General features: G+C 34.0%; 1 protein-coding gene across 1 annotated transcript in view; it reads right to left on the minus strand.

Annotated features, from left to right (window-relative positions):
- The window catches only part of LOC123530351 (leucine-rich repeats and immunoglobulin-like domains protein 2), a 57,483-nt gene extending 39,230 nt beyond the window's left edge, over nucleotides 1-18,253 (minus strand). The window contains exons 1-5 of the mRNA XM_045311119.2: nucleotides 17,866-18,253; nucleotides 14,541-14,612; nucleotides 6,513-6,584; nucleotides 1,697-1,768; nucleotides 1,241-1,378 (exon numbers count right to left, since the gene is read on the minus strand). Of these exons, the coding sequence (XP_045167054.2) occupies nucleotides 1,241-1,378; nucleotides 1,697-1,768; nucleotides 6,513-6,584; nucleotides 14,541-14,612; nucleotides 17,866-18,044 (533 nt within the window). The 5' untranslated portion in view covers nucleotides 18,045-18,253. The remainder of the gene's footprint in view (nucleotides 1-1,240; nucleotides 1,379-1,696; nucleotides 1,769-6,512; nucleotides 6,585-14,540; nucleotides 14,613-17,865) is intronic.
- Between the last annotated feature and the right edge of the window lie 2,563 nt (nucleotides 18,254-20,816).

A 20,816-nucleotide genomic window follows, 5' to 3' on the forward strand; every position in this document is an offset into this window, starting at 1 on the left:
GCTGTCAATAAATCATACAGCATCTCTCAATAAATCTTGCCTCCCATAATACAAACTCAGTGTGTGGCAACAAAAAACCCTCCTAGACTACAAAGACCATAGTGTGAAACATGTCAAACAGTTTATATATTATTCCTATGAAATATGAAGCTCTGCAGATTTAACACTGCACAAAAACGTGTGTTATCGCAGAAACTATTGTGGAAAATAAACTACGATATTATTATTAAAATTTGCTGAAGATACTAAAGAGCAATTTACGGGAACATGTTACATGTTGCAATTCGTAGAATATGTTTAATGTTTCTTCACACCCTAGTGTTTCACGTGTTTGTTTACACGATGTAATTACTTGTCAACTACGCGTAATTGAAATGCATGCACACTCCTCGGCATAAAAGAGCAATTATTTTCGAGGGGCAAAAATTCACAGCGCTAAACCAGCTTCTGTCTTCATAAATTTTAATGCTCTGACAGTTTCAATTAAGATTTTCATATGAAACTGCGCACTCATCAATATATTGCTATTTTCCGAAAGAAATTATTTCACGATAAATAACAAATATGGCCTAGTTCCCCCGATTATTGGCAGCCTTCCTCAGTTTCGACTGCATCTGTCAGATTTTACATCAAATATGATTTTATTTGGATGTTTTTCCTTTTTCAAAGAAGACATTTAAATCACTGATATTCTTTCAGAGGCAGACTAATTCTGCCAAAGATAGACTAAATCGCACCAGTTCCTTACAAAAACACTTCTGCATTTTAGTCTCCAAAAACTACTGAAATTGTCTTGTCACTGTATTATCTACCGCCAAGTCATATTATAATAGTGTAATACAGTATACTGAATAAGATTTTTAGAAAATTCTGTAACAATAAAACTCTGATTCACAAGGATATGTGACAATTACATGAGAAAAGATTTTTTATCAGTTTATGATAAATAAACACTGTTGTGAGATATTCTCTTTTCAAACACCTGTAGAATATTCTGTGTCAGGGATAAAACACTAAAGCTGGTGGCTAAGGGAGGTAATCTGAACTATTTGAAAAGTTTCACCTTTGGAATGAAAAGGGAATGGAAAAAAAAAATATCCATATTCAGTAACTCTTCATAATGTCAATCAAGGGAGATAAAACAATCCATTACCTTTAAAAAATGTAAACAAGGGAGATAATTAAATAATGTGAGAAAACAAGGGAGACAATAAAAACTTTGTCCTGGAAGTATACTTACAGTTTAGTAATGGAGAGGTTCGCAGGAAAAGTAGCATTTGTGATGTCTGTGATGTCGTTATAGGAAAGGTCCAACATATCCAACTGGGGTAAATGTTTCAGGGCATTTCCATTGATTGTATGGATCTTGTTGTGTGTTCTGTAAACAAGTAATTTAAACATCCTTTAGGACAGATATTCTTTCAAGTTACTATCTTAGAGAAAAACTTCTTTTAAGTTTCAAGACAAAAGTCATTATTTATTCTTTACAAGTGAAAGGGGGGTTAAATTTCTAGTGCACTTTATGAAACTGCACTGAAGAGTAAAGAACGTTTTGCTTTAACATTATTTGATCCTATATTTTCAGACAGCCATTTTGAAGACCATTACATAGAAAATAAGTTAAATTTAGTTTTCCATTTCCAAATCTGTCTGATCTGTCGAATATCAACGATACTGAAAAGAAAAAAATACTTACAGTTCAAGACGAGTGAGTACCGGATTCCCTTTTAATACTGGTATTTCTGTTAATTTATTGTTGTTTATTTTACTGAAAATAAAAATTACAAAAGTTATATTTTTTTCAAAATATGTAAAATTAAATCTATGTGTTGGCATTAAATCCCGTAGTTCCAACTGGGACAAGAAATTTCAGAACGAAATGAATACAAAATTTGTTATATGTGATATTCATTTTATTTGTTCTAATTTAATTAATGGACTGACACCGAAATCTGAAAATTTTTTTTTACACCACTGTGAAGGATACTGCAAAACTGATGATACTGGTAGCATAACATTCGATGCAATCTCTATGAAAAAACAAGAGGGCAAAGATGGCCCTAGGTCGCTCACCTAAGAAACACTCCATAACAGTGTAAAACATGTTTGACCTAATGATTTCATGGAAACAAATATTCTGACCAATTTTCATTAAGATTGGACCAAAAAATTGGTCTCTTGCGATAAAACAAGCATTTTCTTAGATATGACCTAGTTTTTGACCCTAGATGACCCATGTTCAAACTCGACCTAGATTTTATCAAGGCAATCATTCTGACCAAAATTCATGAAGATCAACTGAAAAATACAGCCTCTATCACATACAGAAGTTTTTTCTTTGATTTGACCAAGTGACCTAGTTTTTGACCTCAGATGACCCATATTCAAATTCGACCTAGATTTCATTAAGGCAATCAACCTGATCAAATTTCATAAATATCAATTGAAAAAAACAGTCTCTATCGCATACACAAGATTTTTCTTTAATTTGCCCTAGTGACCTAGTTTTTGACCTCAGATAACCCATATTCAAAACCGACCTAGATTTCATCAAGGCAATCACTCTGACCAAATTTCATGAAGATCAATTGAAAAATACATCCTCTATTGCATACACAATGTTTTTCTTCGATTTGACCTAGTGACCTAGTTTTTGACCCCAGATGACCCATTTTCGAAATCGGCCTAGATTTTATCAAGGTAATCATTCTGGCTAAATTTCATGAAGATCAGTTGAAAAATACAGCCTCTATTGCATACACAAGGTTTTTCTTTGATTTGACCTAGTGACCTAGTTTTTGACCCCAAATGACCCATTTTCGAACTTGGTCTAAATTTCATCAAGGTAATCAAAATGACCAAAATTCATGAAGATCAATTGAAAAATACAGCCTCTATCGCATATACAAGGTTTTTACGTGATATGACCTAGTGACCTAGTTTTTGACCCTAGATGACCCATTTTCGAACTCGACCTAGATTTCATCAAGGTAATCATTCTGACCAAAATTCATGAAGATCAATTGAAAAATACCGCCTCTATCGCATACACAAGGTTTTTCTTTGATTTGACCTAGTGACCTAGTTTTTGACCTGAGATGACCCATTTTCGAGCTCGACCTAGACTTCATCAAGGTTATCATTCTGACCAATATTCATGAAGATTAATTGGAAAATACAGCCTTTATCGCATACACAAGCTAAATGTTGACAGACGACGGACGACAGATGACGGACATCGAGCAATCAGAAAAACTCACCTGAGCATTGCTCAGGTGAGCTAAAACGTATCCAAAGGGTTTTAATATAACACTGCTACAAGCTGTGCCGAACTGACTCTAAAGCATGCACAAATGTTTTCTCCTTTGGACAGACTCATTTACTATAAATCTAAAAAATATCTGTTTTTGTTGAGATGGCTTTGCTATGCTCTTAACACTTAGCCTGCTAATTTTCTAAAATGGACTGGTCCATCATTCAATTTATGCAATACCATTTATTATTCAAAAGGGTGTTCACTGAAATTCGACTGAATAGCGAACAGTACAGACCATGATCAGCCTGCACAGATATGCAGGCTGATCTTGGTCTGCACTGGTTGCAAAGGCAGAATCACTTGCCGCAAGCAGGCTAAAGGTTAATAGAGGGAATACTGTACGCAGATATAAAATGAATCATGGTTTTCATCCAAGTGTTAAAGGAGTGTGCCATATAGAAATAATTCAGACAAGCATACCATAAAACATTTTAGACATTTAAAGCATATTGCATAAATCACTACTACTGCAATTTATTAGTCTAACTGAGACCAATACTGCCTATCAAAATGACACGTACTTCACAACAACAGCGGAATTCATTCACCTATAAACTCCTCTATCGGCAAATATTAACACCTTACAACAGCCCTGCATTTTTAAACAAATATTACAAAAAAAACCTTGAAGATAACAATATTTTGATAAACAACTTTCATGCACATGCTTTGATATATTTTTCTAAAAACTATGCATCACTGTACAAATATACTTTGGGTTTATTTTTTAATTGTAACTTTTTATAACAGTTTCTGAGTCTGAAATGACACTTCATATTTACTCGGATTAAACTGAAAACCAACGAGACATCTAAGAGATACTATAAGCATCTACTCTGCTTTTATAACTTCTACAAAGGCCACAGAACAAGAAGCAGATCAGGAAATTATTGCTATATTTCTTAAAGGCACTGACCTCTAGATTTTGGCTAAAACTGATCTTTCTTAATATTGCAGTTAAGTCATATGAGCCGTGCCATGAGAAAACCAACATAGTGGGTGTGCGACCAGCATTGATCCAGACCAGCCTGCGCATCCGCGCAGTCTGGTCAGGATCCATGCTGTTCGCTAACAGTTTCTCCAATTCCAATAGGCTTTAAAAGCGAACAGCATGGAGCCTGACCAGACTGCGCGGATGCGCAGGCTGGTCTGGATCCATGCTGGTCGCAAAGCCACTATGTTGGTTTTCCCATGGCACGGCTCATATGACGAACATTAAACATGAGTTTTTGTTTCTAAACCTATCTTAAAAATACCAATTTAATCAAGAAAAAAATGTCCCAGTCGGAAACCGAAACCTGGGCCACCATGGCAGTTATACCTTTCTAGCAGTCTTGACCAATACAAAATGGCGGTGCGTACTTCACAGTTGTCAAATATATAGCACCTTGTTACAAACTCTGTTACGCTTTGAGACTTTAAAGTTACTGACAGATTGTATGTTATGGAAAAACATGAGAATTAGCTGTTTTAACTAATTTTTCCATTCAAAACTGAAAAGCATTTGTAACAGGCTACTACCTTTATATTTAATGGTTGTTATGTAAGGATTCCTCCATGTTGTACTGGTCAAGAAGGAGATAAAGAAGTTTTTATTGCCGAGGCCACCCAAGTTTGATACCCAACTTGGGACTTTTTTTCTGGATTTCACATTTTTCAAGATAACTTCGAAAGAAAAACTCACATTCTTATGTTTATAGTACAACCAAACTTATATGTTAGAGAAAGCTAATTTTTAGCCAAAAGTTGGAGTCCAGTCACTTTAAATAAACTGATCAAGCTTTTTGCAAGACCAAAAATTGGGAATCTGAAATTGGTTAGTTGAAAATTTACAGTTAATTTCAAGTACAAAAAAAATTGTTGCTATCATATCATATTCAAATTCTGCAGGAAATTATTAGGAATTTTATCTTCTTGAAATATTTCTTAGAGATAATAATGTCAAATGTTACTTTAAACAAATATTCACATGGTGTGATAAAAGATGAATCAAACAAAACAACACTCCAAGGTTTTGGGATCAGTCACAGAACTCTAAGTTTAACATCCAACAGGTTGTTATCTCCCATCAGAACTGAACAGCGAATGATACTAATTAACTCTTATCCTGCTAAATTTCTAAAATGGACTGGTCCGTCATTCAATTTGGGCAATATCATTTAATATTCGAAGGGGTGTTCACTGAAAAGTAACCGACTGAATAGCGAACAGTGCAGACCATGATCAGACTGCATGGATGTGCAGGCTGATTTTGGTCTGCACTGGTCGCAAAGGCAGAATCACCTGCTCCAGCAGGCTAAGGATCAATGCTGAAATTTCAGACTGTAGGGCTTTTAAACTTAGAGGGGAAGGGGCACTGACCTTTTGGGAGAAATAAAAATGCTCCATACTTGGGCAAAGCAGACTAAAATTCATAATTTGAAAGAACTTTTCCAAGGGGAAGAGGTCTTTAAACGGCCATAATTATTGAGGAAAAATAGCCCAGAATAAGTTTCCAAACTTTTCTTATTCATCCTGAAAACCGGGAATACATCTGTTATGCAAATTACATTAAATTCATGAATATACATCAAATAGATGAGACAATTCATTTATATACGCTATTGAATTTTTACTTAAGGGCAAATCAAATGCCATCGTTGCCACGTTTAAACCACCACCCTACAGTGTTATATGTATTTTTCACATGAGATTATGAGACAATGTGTCGCTAAAATCTCTGACTAAATATTTGATTGAGATAACTTAATTCGGATTGATGGTAATGAAATTTGCTATTCTTTTATCTACTCTTTATCTGTCGCATCAAAAACAAGAATTTCAAAAGGGCGCTAGGAAGCAAGATTTTTTGAGAGGCAGTTACCTTGGGCTGCAACATACAGACTTAACAATTTTTTTTCTTTTCAAAATTTACCATTTATACCTTTGACTGCAGTCAATATCAGCTTTTAAAGGTGCAGTGTCCTTTGATGTTTAAAGTTAACAAAATTTATTTTGTATTATATACACTTTTATTTTTAAACTACCATTTACTAATACTGCAGACTTTTAATTTAGACGTCTGATGACCAACGTTCTAGGAGACTGAATGCATGCACAGCTAGCAAAAGTTGAACTTTTTCGTAACAGACCTACAAAGTCATGATCTTTTTAAAGAAAAAACTTGACATATACATAAATTACATATAATACTTACATTTCTTTGAGGGATGGAAGGTTTACAAATACACTCTCATTGATGAATGATATCTCATTGTTGCTCAAGTCACTGAAAAAAAGAAAGAAAAAGAAATCATTAATGTTGTTTCCTTCACTGAAAGCTCTTTATCATTATGCATTTGTTTATCCTATTTAGATCATACAAAATTTAAATTTCCCATTATATTTATCTATTTGATGTCGCAATCTTCACCCACTGTGTTAATGCACAAAAAGATGCAATAAAATTTGACTTTTTAGTCCTAAATTTTGCTGAAACTTCAAATAAATTATCTATACACTGTTACTGTTAGCAAAGCATTTTTCCCCCCTTTGCACGCTGCATTCTTTACAGCCAGTTTACATTACCAATTAGGAGCGAAAAGTCAAGATTTTGGAGTAACTAACACTTGATGTCTTTCATTGTTTTTGCAGACAGAGAGAAAAAACGAAAACTGAAATTGGACACAATTTCGCTTTTCATTTTGCAGCATCTTACAGAGCTAAATCTTCAATATAGCAGGCAATAAATTGAGAATCTATCAATCAGCCCTGCAGTATTATACTGTATAGACAATGCATCGGGAATCCATCAATTCACAACGGCAATTCTAACAGCTGGACTTTTTTTCCGAGCAATCATTAATTTCTATCAAGTTTTTTTTCTCCATCTTTCAATCAAAACTGATTCTTGTCTATTGGAGGTTAGGTCTGACTTAAATTTTGTTCGTTTACTGCGAGTCAATCAAACCGTAAAAACTGCCCCTTGTCATTTTTTTAATAATTGCGAGTTACTGATTCCTGAAGTATGTTTTTTAGTGCTGACCCTACTGAAAAGGCCAGTCATGTTTTGCTCAGACACTGAACAGCAAATGCTCGGCAGGCAGGCAAGTATTTACCATTATTAAACTAGCTGACGTCTCACCTACCTGTCTTTTTAAATAACAAGACCCATCTCTGATCGGACTCGAACATTCAACAGGTCTATCAAATGTGGGACAGGTGTCTTACACAATAGGTCATCATTATCTTTCTTAATTTCCCTTCCAGTCCATTAGGTAAAGTGGTCATTTAGTAAAATGAGCTATGTAAAATGTAAAAACTATTTTATATTAGACTAAGTCTAATTTTAATTAGTTTAATATATAACTGAAAAAAAAACAAAAAAACTTTATTAAAAATCACATTCCAGCATTTAAAAATTTCAACTCGAGTGCAGTGAACAAATAACCTTTTTAAGCCTAGCCTTACAGCATATACTGGCAGCTGTGGTGCCTCTCTACTTGTGCAGTCTTGGCAATATGGTTCCTCTTTCCCTACTCTACAGTTTATTTACTCTAACAGTGCAAGCACCTTATGTGCCAAACAGTAAAATACCTTCTTGAAAACTGGAGTCTGATCATGCAGTCTGTCTATACAATTTATTACAACTCTAGGATAAATTTCTAACCATACTTCATTACAGGTTACAATGATTTAGCATCTTTTGTTTTTGTTTTTTTTTTTTGGACAGCTCTTATTACTTTTAACCTTTACCCTGCTAAATTTCTAAAATGGACTTGTCTATCAATCAAATTGGGCAATACCATTTATTATTCAAAGGGGTATTCACATAAAGTTTACTGACTGAAAAGCGAACAGTGCAGAACAAGATGAGCCTGCACGGATGCAAAGGCAGCATCACTTGCCGCCAGCAGGCTAAAGGCTTTAAAAATATATTATAAGTAAGTAACTGCTCTTATATAATGAAAAACAAAACAATTATTGTCTTTTTGAAACAAATATGAATAAGCACATTTCATGCTGTAGAAGATCAGACCTAGACAGTTTCTCCCAAAGGAACCATGGAATTACTTTTGGTTGTATTTGGGTTGCATTACCACAAAAAAAAACGTCATCCCTCCATGGTATTTCCCCATCAGTTCAGTACACAAATTTCATGCCTATGAATATCAGACAGTGCCTTCTTTCCCTAAAGACTACCAACTTTGTGCAAACAATTTCTGTACAGCCTTTCACAAAATAATTCATATTTTCTTCACATGGGTCCCAAATTTGACTGAAGAGGCTACACATGAACAGGCCTGGCACCAAGACTAAAATGCAATTTCAGACAATCGAGGACTGCAAGATGTCAGAATAGCCTTTGCCAAAAGAATATGAGCCACGCCATGAGAAAACCAACATAGTGCATTTGCCACCAGCGTGGATCCAGACCAGCCTGCGCATCCGCGCAGTCTGGTCAGGATCCATGCTGTTCGCTAATGGTTTCTCTAATTGCAATAGGCATTGAAAGCGAACAGCATGGATCCTGACCAGACTGTGCGGATGCGCAGGCTGGTCTGAATCCATGCTGGTCGCAAATGCACTATGTTGGTTTTCTCATGGTGTGGCTCAATTATAAAACAGAACCTGGAAGCCATTTTAAAATGCCACCTTGCCACTGGTCTTTCAAAAACATTCACAAACAGGCTCCATTGGAAAGCCAAATGGTATCTGATCACAGGACCTGGCCTTTAGCAGTTTTGACTGTATTTTGTTTATGCCACCCAGACATCGTTCCTTCCTGATCATAATACAACACTACTTTGCTGCCACTTTTCTCATTATAACATATACCTGCAGGAATACTGAAATTTACATCATTTCTTTTCAAAACACTTTCTTTAACGTAAATTCACAGAAACAACAAATGTCTTTAGGAGATAATTAACGGTAAAGATATAACAACCAATAAAATGTTAAGTATTGCCGCACTCTTTTGTTTCGCAATAAAACACTAATAACCAATGCAACTCGTCTAAATTCCAATCTACGTTTTTCCCCAGTTTTCGATGCCAAAACGACTCGGAGATGATCCGATAATCAATTATTTTTTTACCCTTTATTGTATTTTATATGGTCAAAGACTGATTAAACTGGGATTCAATTCCCAGTTCCATATTTTTTCTCGTAAGATTATTCCCCCCATAACTTCGACTCCTGTCTGGTATGTGTTATTTTTTTCTAAGGAAGCTTTAAGCAGTAAAACATAGTACCAAAATAGTTTACGAATTTAACCAATTTGCCCTTTAATATAATGCTTGATATATTTGTGAACTAGGTTGTGACATTAAATTACCTCATTATCTTGTTCTAAAACGTTGCATAATCCAAGTTGCTTCCTGCGCTGTATCGGAAGAAAACCTTAAAAGTGGTCATTTTTCTAAAGTTTATGTCTTTCACATGAAAAATTGTTATAAAATTTACTTTAGTAATATAAAAAGTATTGTAACGTATTGAAAAAAAAAAACTAAATTACCATGAAAGAATTCAGTCTTTTTTAAACCTTTCACCTTTTCTCATCCTAATTTAACCATAACACTATGTTACGAGGTTGAGGAGGAATGTAACGCAGCTGGTCTAAGGCTAGCCTTTCCCCACTACCTTGTAATCAACAACGATTACGGCATCTTATATTACTCAACTCATGACTGTGAATTGTAAATAGAGACTTTCGGAATAAAAAACACACAGAATTTCGTGATCATAAATTTTTCGTTAAGTATCACCTGTGTGGAATACAAACATCTAAATTTTCAGACAGAATTAAAATTTTCCAAGACTTTTAATCACATTTATGGAAATACAAACTAAAACAGTCGGATTGAATTTCAACTTTTTTGTCTGTTAAATTTGAAGTTTGGGTCTGGTCAATTTTAATTTTACCAAGTCCATGAGAAGGAGGGTTTTATAGACCAAGGGGATGCAATAAACTTCACAAATTCTGAAATTCAACCCCGTACTTTATTATCAGGTCAAGTTAGACCTTGTATGTTGAAATATTAATGGCTAGAAATCACTATTGTATCTTTTTTTCTCACAAAATCCTGTATCAGAATTCTATTAAATTTCACATAAAATTCAAATAAAATAAGAGCATGTAAAACAAGTGTGCCTTTATTTAATACCCCTTTTACCTTCATTCTATAATATGCTTCTGTCTCATTTTTTGAAACATGATCTAATTAATTATGATTAGACAATAAAATGAAATAACGTATCTTTCTGAATGTTTGGTGTTTGATATCCATTATACGGCCTATACCTGAAAAAAGCTGCCATTGCCCTTGAAACTGACCAATGTAAGACTTTTATCTTGACCCACAGTGTCCCTAAACACTGTGATCTTACAATTTTAATGCTTATTGCATTAATTATTTCATAAAACCTGTACTGTAAAGCACACCTGGACGACAATTAAACCGCCTACAGCTAAGATGGTAAATAATCCCAGATATATTTTACATCGTAAAAGCGACAGGTGTGAATATTGACAAGTTGTTACACTGTGACAAATATGGAATCATAAATAAGGCACACTTGTTTTTATTTTACATATTTATTACCCATTCTGAAGTGTTAAAGAACAATCAAAACTTTTAACTTCTGACCCATGATGTATGCTAAATTTTCTCGAATAGAGGACTACTAAGTACCCGGACAGATGACAAAGATCTATCAAAAGCATTCAGAAAAAAGTCCCCACCCCCCCACTATCAAGTATGGAAGTATCCAGACAATTTTGACATATTTGGCGATAATGAATGGTTGGAATATGCATCATTTCTTTGTTCTTTAAAGGCTTTTCCATGAACTTTTGAACATTTCAGACCAGATCAATAGTTTAAAATTTGTCAAAATTTTGAATGTGGATATCCCTCTTTTTGAACATTTGGCCATTAGTGAGATTTGAAATCTGCTGTTTATATTGGAAAATCTTTCAAAAAAATACAGAAATGTAAATATTTGTTAAAACTTTTCGCACTAAGGTCCATTCCTTCTTGAATGTTTGCTGACTTTTTGAAAAGTATAAGTAACTAATTTCTACCAAATATGGATAACAAAAGATCATACCAGATGCAAACACTTTTCTTCACTAACGAGTTACCCTAGTAAAAGCCTACAGAGGAAGTTCACAAATAATTAAGAGAAAGGGCGAAATTTGTTATATTTGCTCACGACAAATTCAAAGTGTACTCGGCAAACAAAATCTCTTCACATGATTTGTATCAACAAAAACGTGGATGTTATTGATCATGGTTTTATTTGAATAAAGAAACACTTTCTCAAAACAAGAAAAGCTTTCGATTGCCTACACCAAGGTGTCATAAAACGGAAAGGACAAGTTAATTAGGATATCTATGGAGCTTTTAAGAATGTCTTTTTTTTTGGCGAGTCCCATACATTGGCAAGACCCAAGAGGCCAATTTAAAGACTTGTTCACTTCTAAAACACATGTTTCCCTTTCCGATAAAACCTGACAAAATTTATGGCAGCGAAAATCATGTAGGCCTTTCATTTGTGATCGAATGTGACAAATAAAACTAAAGTCTTTTGAAAGCCCTCAGCTCCTTTACTTACAGTAATTATTCTATAAGCATGGTAGTAAATAATACTTTAAAAGTAGATCATTTAAATAATTTGAATAAAACATTTGGTGGACATTTTTCCTTGTAAATGCTGAAGGCCATTTTTTTCTATAAAAGATGGGTGTCCAGGACAGTCAAACATAATAAGCCTGATTCCCCCACCCCTCCCCAACACTTGGGTTTTACTAACTACCGTGAGTACTTAACTGTCTTTGGCTGGTGCAGAGGCTCGTGTACAATTGGTTTTCTATCATTTATTCTTTAAAATTTTATGCTTTCCATAAAATCATAAAAAAGAATTTATCGTGTATCGTAGATTGACAGCATTTGAAAACAGTACTGATTAATTTAAATTTTACATGTTATGGACCGAAATCGTCTGTTTTTGTTTTTCTCAAGATCTATTTTGCATCAGGGCTGTACAATATCACTCTAAATAATGGCTCATTTATTTGTACTAGGACATTAAGGCTTTCTTATGACCTGCTATCACATTACTGATTCATCAAACATGTTACAATGACAAGATTTGATATAAATATGCACTGCTATTCTCCAAGTACTATAATCCAAATGATGCGTGTAATAGTTGGTCGACAAAAATACTAGCGTACCCAATAATGGCTCAATTACCATCTTAAGACTTAGGCATTCTTAATGATCCCGTTTGACTTTAAACAATAGCACACCTGTTGTTTTATTTCCTCAAGGCTCGATATATGCGTTAAAGATACATGCGTTATCAGGTTTCTCCAATTCAAAATATATTGATGCGGAAACGCTGCTTTTGTACACATTTTGCTTATTCTTTGCCCTATATAAATGAAAACAATAAAATAATCCCCAAATTTAATGTAAAATAAAGGCACTATTTTGTTTTATTTAACATTTTTCTGAACTGGATTTTCAACATTTGCTGCGGGGGTTTTCTAAAAATGCTAAAGTGAACACTTGTAGATTTCTTTTGAAGTTCATTTTACATTTAATTCTTTTAATTATCAATGCTGTAAGATGGTATTTTCCAATATAAAGTTATATAAATATATTTGAAAATAGGGCAAGTTATTCAACATTTCAAGCATCAATCCGGCTTTTTCGAATATATGGCAGTAACCTTTCTCGTGAACTTTCAAAAGCCTTTGACAGCCCATGGCGAACAATGCACTACCCGTTTCAAACCCACTTCACACTCGATCCAAACTCTCGAGAGCTCCATGAACCGAAGCTATTGTCAACACAAAGTGTTTCTGAGCCACTCCAAATATGGACAGATTTCAATTCTATTCAATAAAATCAATTTCTACTTCGGATTAGCTTTAGAAAAGAACTAACTACACCTGTATAAACCAAATTTTTGAAGCTTTTATATTAAAATTCTGAGCCTATTATACCTTCGTTTCTTTTCACACCTTTTACGAATGAGTTTTGCAACAAAAGTAAGAGGTTTCGAAAAATGGTTTTTGAATTTCAAGATCGTCAATCCAGCTATTTCCTATTGTTTGACGAGATTAATTTGGCAAGTCATTCCTTAGCTGCAGTCTCAATCTGTACGTTTTACTGTCTTATTTCTTTTTCTCTCAATTCTGTTTCCAGAAACAAGCAAAAATATTCAACAATGCTTGCATATACAACTCCGACAGCCTACTAAGTAGGAGTAAAATCCTTAAAAAAAAGGGCATATAAACCTCGCAGATTATTCAATAACAACTGAGTAGAAAATCTGATCCAATCAATCATTTTTCGCTCTCACCTAACTCTATAGGACTTAATTGATCTGATTTTGAAATAAGATACACTATTCATGCCATTCAGTTATATAACACTCAAAACTGGCTGCAATTGTAATATTTTGAACCAGTCTGGTAAATCTTTAAAACTGATTGAGATATCTGTACAAGGTCATCAGAACCAATTATACTGTATTCATGTGAAATGAAGAGAGATTACAAAGTGAGTAATTTCCAGCACATTTGGTGATTATTAAATGAGGCCAATAAATTTGATTTTATAAAATATGTGTTCTTTTTTTCAATGCACAGATAAATAATGAATTCTTATAACATTAACTAATTTCTGCTTTACTTATGTATGACCAATATTGGAGTCTGTATCAAATAATTATACTGTCTCAAACTGGTCTTGGCCGATTATCTTAATTTGAACTTTTCTGCTCTTATTGCAGTCTTAATGTGAGTATGGTCCCTGAATGGTAAGCATATTTCAAACACAGAACCCTTTTAGGCTTTGTGTACATGTACCATAGAAAACATTACAACAGTAAGGTATTATATGGCAAACCATAATTATATTACTTACATCTATTTTCCAGAATTATATGAGCCGCGCCATGAGAAAACCATCATAGTGCATTTGCGTCCAGCATGGATCCAGACCAGCCTGCGCATCCGTGCAGTCTGGCCAGGATCCATGCTGTTCGCTTTCACAGCCTACTGCAATTAGAGAAACAGCGAACAGCATGGATCCTGATCAGACTGTGTGGATGCGCAGGCTGGTCTGGATCCATGCTGGTCGCAAAGCCACTATGTTGGTCTTCTCATGGTGCATCTCATATTACTAACATCTGTTTTCCAGAATATGTGTATGTGTATACTTACATCTTCTGTAATTTATGAAGTCCTTTAAAATCTTCAGGGTTCAATGATGATATGGCATTGGACTGAATTTCCCTGGAATGAGAAAATACGAACGCATAAATTTAAGCATGGCTTGGAATTGACCTATATCCATCTAATGGACAGGTCCATCATTCAGTTGAGCAATACCATTTATTATCTGAAGTGAACACTGAAAATTTACTGAATGAATAGCTAACAGTGCAGACCATGATCAGCCTTCAGAGACCTGCAGACTGATCATGGTCTGCACTGGTCCGAAAGGCAGAATCACTTGCCACCAGCAGGTTAAAGGTTTAAAGTGTTATTAACTTTTGAAAGGAAATACTCAGTAACGGTCTTCTGAATTTTGTTCTAGTGAAGTCTCAGACTTCTACATTTTTTGTCTGGAATTTCAACTTGTTTCAAATAGCTGTGGACTGTTCATACTTCAAATGAAAACCCCTGTGAACTTTTTAAACAGAATTTTGCTGAAAAAAAAAAAAAACTCATTGGACAAGTATTACGTTTTTAATACCTAAAACAATTTACTCTGCCATGTTTCGTAGCAGTAGCACACCTTAAAATTTGAGAAAAATGAAATATATTATCAATATTTCAACCAGAAGTAACTTTTCACACCAAAAGGAAAAATAATGAGAAATCAATGCGGATTATCAGCCCTTTGATTCATAGATACACAACTGAATGGAAACTTATTTAACATATGTAAATCTGAAGTTGTGGGCAATAGATCTTGATACTTCTATCAGGAGCCTCACACCTGGGGCGTGATTGTTCTCCACAAGGACTAATCAGCCTGATAAGACCCACAGCTGGAGGATTGGCAGCCTGATTATCACTTTATCAAAGCCAAATTTTCATGGAATTACTGAAACATGTTGCAGGGAACTCTCATGTTGCAGTGCATGTACACTTGGCGTTTTTTTCAGGTGGCACAGACCCGTTAGGAAGGGGAGAACAGTTAAGAAGGGAAATCGCACCATAAGACAAAAACTGGGGGAAACTGCATCCAAATGAAAACTACATTTTTTAAATAAATACTTTACAAAGAACACCATTTAGTAAGCATACAGATCTACAAAGGGCATTTATTGGAATATGCTAAAATTTTGGGGGAAGAATATGGGAAGAGGGAAATACAGCCAACTTCTGTCCTAATTAAAACAGCCCAAGAAGCTCTGACAGGAAAATCAGTTGGGCAAATTGTTTGAGAAAGGCACTGAGAATTTATGGCAGACACTTTGTGCGGAGGAAAGCACTCATTTGCTGTCTCTGACAAACTTTATTTAACGGAAATCAGGCAAGTAATAAGGAAAATACCGGCAAAATAATACCTGAATAGAGACATTTTCTCTGTGTGTGTATAATAATAATAATAACGACTTTATTTTACGTAGGTAACATATTTGGTATAATGGCATCCAAAACAAATCGGGATGCCGATGCTGGGTGAGTCCAATAGCTGTACCTATTCTTCAAATAGTTGAGCTAAAACATACTACTACAAAAGAATACTGGTGCAATGAATTTTACATTTATGCAAGTAAACCATTTTATTCATTATCTTCAAAATATAGCACTTGTAAATAAGTCCACAAACTGTAAATGCAATAAATACAAAATTAATAATACTTTTACCCAACAAATTTGTAAATTGTTTTTGTTCACTGCAAATAATTGCTGTCGTTAATTGAAAATTTTATATGAATATAAAATGACAACTACCCACAATAGCAGTCTATATAGAAGTAGTATGTAAAGAGAAAATATGGCATGAAAAAGTCATTCCATCCAAGATAATTTCAAGTTTAAATAACATTTTTCGCCCTTGTTATAGTCAAAGAAGATTCTCTGATACCAGCAGAGTATAAAAAATAATAGTCAGATTTTACAGAACTTAATATATATTTTCATTTTCTTACTTTAAGGAAATATTTTTCATTTATCTTTCCTACTTGAACTAGATTCTAAGTTTTCTTTTATTCTCTTGACATTAAAAATTCTGTATTGATACTTGACCAGTCTGTCAATACATCAAATCCTTGATCACTTGCCCAGACTGTCAATTTTTTTTTTAGAATAAGTCAACTTTCTAATCCTACACATGTATCAGACTACATAAATTTTCATCATATTTGTATGACTATCATTTCTTGAAAAATTTGTACTGATTTATCAAATGAAGAATATAGACAAAACATTTATTTATAAATATAACAACAAGACTCCTATGCAAGAGTACGATTAATTTCAAGACTCCTTGATAAAATATTAATACGGTACATACATTAAAATATTTCATTGGTACAAGTATATTCCTTCCAGCATACATTAGATCTATTAGAAACTGTTTAATAATTACTTATTAAAAAACCAGATATTTTAATACTAAAACTTGTGATTTAGAAAAAATAGATATTTGGACTGAATAATCACCCAGTTATAAAGTTAAATTCAGGGAAAAACTGCTTGATTTGAAAGAAATTTCCTACTGAGAAACAGTGTAATGAACCTGGAAACGCCTGGTTAAAACATGGAAATACTGGTATATAAATATAGACTATCTTGTTTTAATTTTGCAACAAATATTAAATGTTGAAATCAAATAAATATGGTGGTCGCACCCATAGCTTCTGTCTGTCATATTAAAGGATATTTGATGATGGCCAAGACACATATTCTACAAAACTTACTTAAGTAATATTAATTTGCATGGATCCATAAAAATACACTTTTCGTGATAATGCATACTGTAAACTTATGCATCTCATTAAAGTTTGTGTACCGCTACCTTGTCTTAAAAAGATAATCAAGAGGGAGGCACACATATAACAACGTCAAACGAATTTCAACAGCCAATTAAAAAAAGCAGGTGCCCCAATTAACACTATGTACATGCAATTTGTAAATATACTATATATGTATGACTCCTGTATTTTTACCACCAATTTCATAAGACACAAGTAAATATAAATTCAAATTGTTACAACACATATAAGCATTGTCCTAAATGTTTCAGTGACAACCTAGTCAGCCAGTCCCATAAACAATATTTTTGACAGCAGTGTTCACTTGCAGTTACAGACACAAAGAGTACAACTGGCATACATATAACATAATAAGATTTATGTACAACATAATTAAGGTTTACGATAATAATATATTTCACAATATATTGACTCCTTCCTTCTATTATAAGAACCTTGTGAAACAAATCAATGTTTTCCTAATAAAACAGTTTCTTCTTATTCTAGTTAGATCTAAACGTGTAGAGCATGCATGCCGAAAATTGTTGTTTACTTACAAGTCGGTAACCCAGGTCGGCAAATCCTTCGGAATTTCTATTAAACCCGTTCTACTACAATCAACATAATCTCCTAAACACGAACACACGGACGGACATAAGTTATTAATCGCCGAAACAACGCTGGATTTACAGCTCCAAACAAAAGCGGCCCATATGAAAAAGTAAATGGCCGCCATGTTTGATTTTTGGGTCAAATCCCGTGTAATAAATTTTTTATGAAATGCGTCCGATCGCTAGATTATACACCAGTAAACGTCCTATAGGCAAATGCTCTGACATCCTGAACAGTTAATCCATTTATTAATTCACTGCTATGTCAAAATTTCAAACAGAAAACGCGAAGTGTCTCTCGGACTTTAAAACACAACTTCACACCATTGTATTTGTAACCTCTTTACCACACGTTCAAGTAAGAAACATTCCTATACACAGAAAGCGGCATTTTGATTGGACAATAGGCGTCACGTGCGATATACATTGACACATCGGGTATGAAAGGCTGAAAAACAGTTAAAATTGAGTAATTCGCTTTACTCAATTTAGATTAGATTAGCTCAAAGTAACGGGAGCATTAAGTTGATGTTCTTATCAAAAATATTTAATCTGAAACAATCGGACAGTTTTAAAACCTAGTTTACATCGTAAATTAAATTTTAGTGATTAAATTAAGACTTTGAAATAGTGATATTTTGTTGCAATTATACTTTTGATTATTATCAAAACAAAATAATAATTATAAATTGTTCAAAGTTTTGCATAAAAAGAACTTAGAAAACTAAACATTTTAAATTAATACAGGCTTCTTCCTATAGGCCTATCAACTTCGGCCTTTATATCAATAGCAGATCCATAATGACCAATTTTCATTATAGTCAGCATTGTGAAATTGTTAATTTTAAGAACTACCGTAATTAATTGTTTATATAAATTCCATTTCTATCCATATAACGTTTTTAAAGTAGGCCTAAATAAATATTTTCTATATTGGCTGTATACGCGCATTATTAACATTTTATATGCCTTGTTTTTAGCAAAGAGCTATAAAATTTATTTTGTACTTCTTTCTTTTTAGTGTGTAAAAAAAATACACAAAAAAGTAGAAACTGTAGCTTACAGTTTACGTGTAATAAGATCTGTTCTGTATATTCAGCATATGTTTGCTGGACCAAGAAGTCAAAAACTGAAAAACAAAACTGTTTGTTATCAAAACTATAAGCTGCCCTCATTAGGACTTCGGGCAATAGATTGGACTATTTGCCGGCAAGTCATTCAATAAGTACATAGGCTACTATTACCCGAGTGTGGCATTATGCTTAAAAACATCTAATGACGTATTCATGAGCATGAATATTCTGACACATGCTCAGAATTTCGAAGAATTAAAGATACGCGACTATGATATTATTATAGCCGTCTTATGCGCATGAAACATTTTGAGTTTTGTTGAAAAGAGGTCGCTGAGGAAGTTTAGATAGACCTAATCTACTTAGGATATGACAAGTCACGTTCTTAAACAAAATGCAATACAAAATGAATAACACAGAATTTTCAACACCTGAACTGTAATTATGTATCAAGTTTAAGCTGCATTTGGGCCACATGCATAGTACTTTTGTGGTTTTTTTTGGATTTTTTTTTTCACATCAAGCAATGTTTCCTTTCACTGGAGTCAGAGCAGATTCTAAAGCAGCGGTGCCGACGACGCTTGGGTGATATACTGTAAGGGATGCAAAGAAAAATACTCACCCGATCGGAGAAAACTTTGTCAAACCACCAGAAGAGATTGTCATGACCGACTGCAAACGCCACGGAACTCTTACTTTATTCTTGTGACCGCACTTATATAGATAGCCAACTTCCGGAAAATATGATTACAAAGCGATACCTATATGTCCACTAGACTTTTCAAACGGTCCCCATAGTCCTGTGTGGAACTGACCTCTCGTGGAACAATTTTTCTTATGGAGTCAATAATTATACTCTAATATTTAACTTCTTCATGGTATTCACGCGCATATCTTTGTGTTATTTATGTGTATGTTCATCCAGGCAGGATTATAAAAAAAATGTCCAGCTAATTTATTGACATCAAGTTGTTATACATTTTTCAAAATTAAATTAAAATAACAATACCTACAAACATGGCTAGAGTTGACAAAATTTTAGAATACTCTTATTCAGAAAGAAATTATCGAAAGATTAACACACCTGACTAAAATGCATTGCTTTGATATTATAAACATCAAGAAAAGGCAGCTATTTTGTACACGTGATGGCATCCTTTTTGCCGTGCGGTAGAGTATAGTTGTTTATGAAGTTTTTTTTAAAAGATGTGAGCCGCGCAGTCTGGTCAGGATCCATGCTGGTCGCAAATGTGCTATGTTGGTTTTCTCATGGCGCGGCTCAGATATATTTGTAGTTAGAAAGTGTATAAACCGATACATTTTTTTTTTATTTTGGAAAGGGCTTTTAAATCAAATCTCTACAAAACAAAACGGTTCATGCTTTTTTTAAGACTAAAACAATATATTTCCCCCATCATCAATATTTGAACAAAGTTTAAATCTAATGGTGACCCCCTGTATCCGAACTTTCACTGCATTTTATACAGGAGCCGTGTCACAGAATATTGATATGTGTGTATCCTTACATGCTTAGAGAAAGAGGGTCGCACTACCTTAACATACATACCACAAGGCCATACAACTGAACCCCCCCCCCCCCCCCCCCACAAAAAAAAACAAGTGACAGGATACCTTCAAGCAGGGGATAGTGTATAAACTGCAATAAAAAATTGACATAGAGGACTACTCCCAGCTGTAAAACTTGTTCGAGAATTGAGGATTAGTAAACATTTGAAAATGTAAGGGTTTGTATATTTTGTAAATAAAGTTAGAAAAAAAATGATACAAGCATCTGAAGAGTATGGGGTACCTTAACTGATTCAG

This window comes from Mercenaria mercenaria, chromosome 13, assembly GCF_021730395.1.
Source record: "Mercenaria mercenaria strain notata chromosome 13, MADL_Memer_1, whole genome shotgun sequence".
NCBI lineage: Eukaryota > Metazoa > Mollusca > Bivalvia > Venerida > Veneridae > Mercenaria > Mercenaria mercenaria.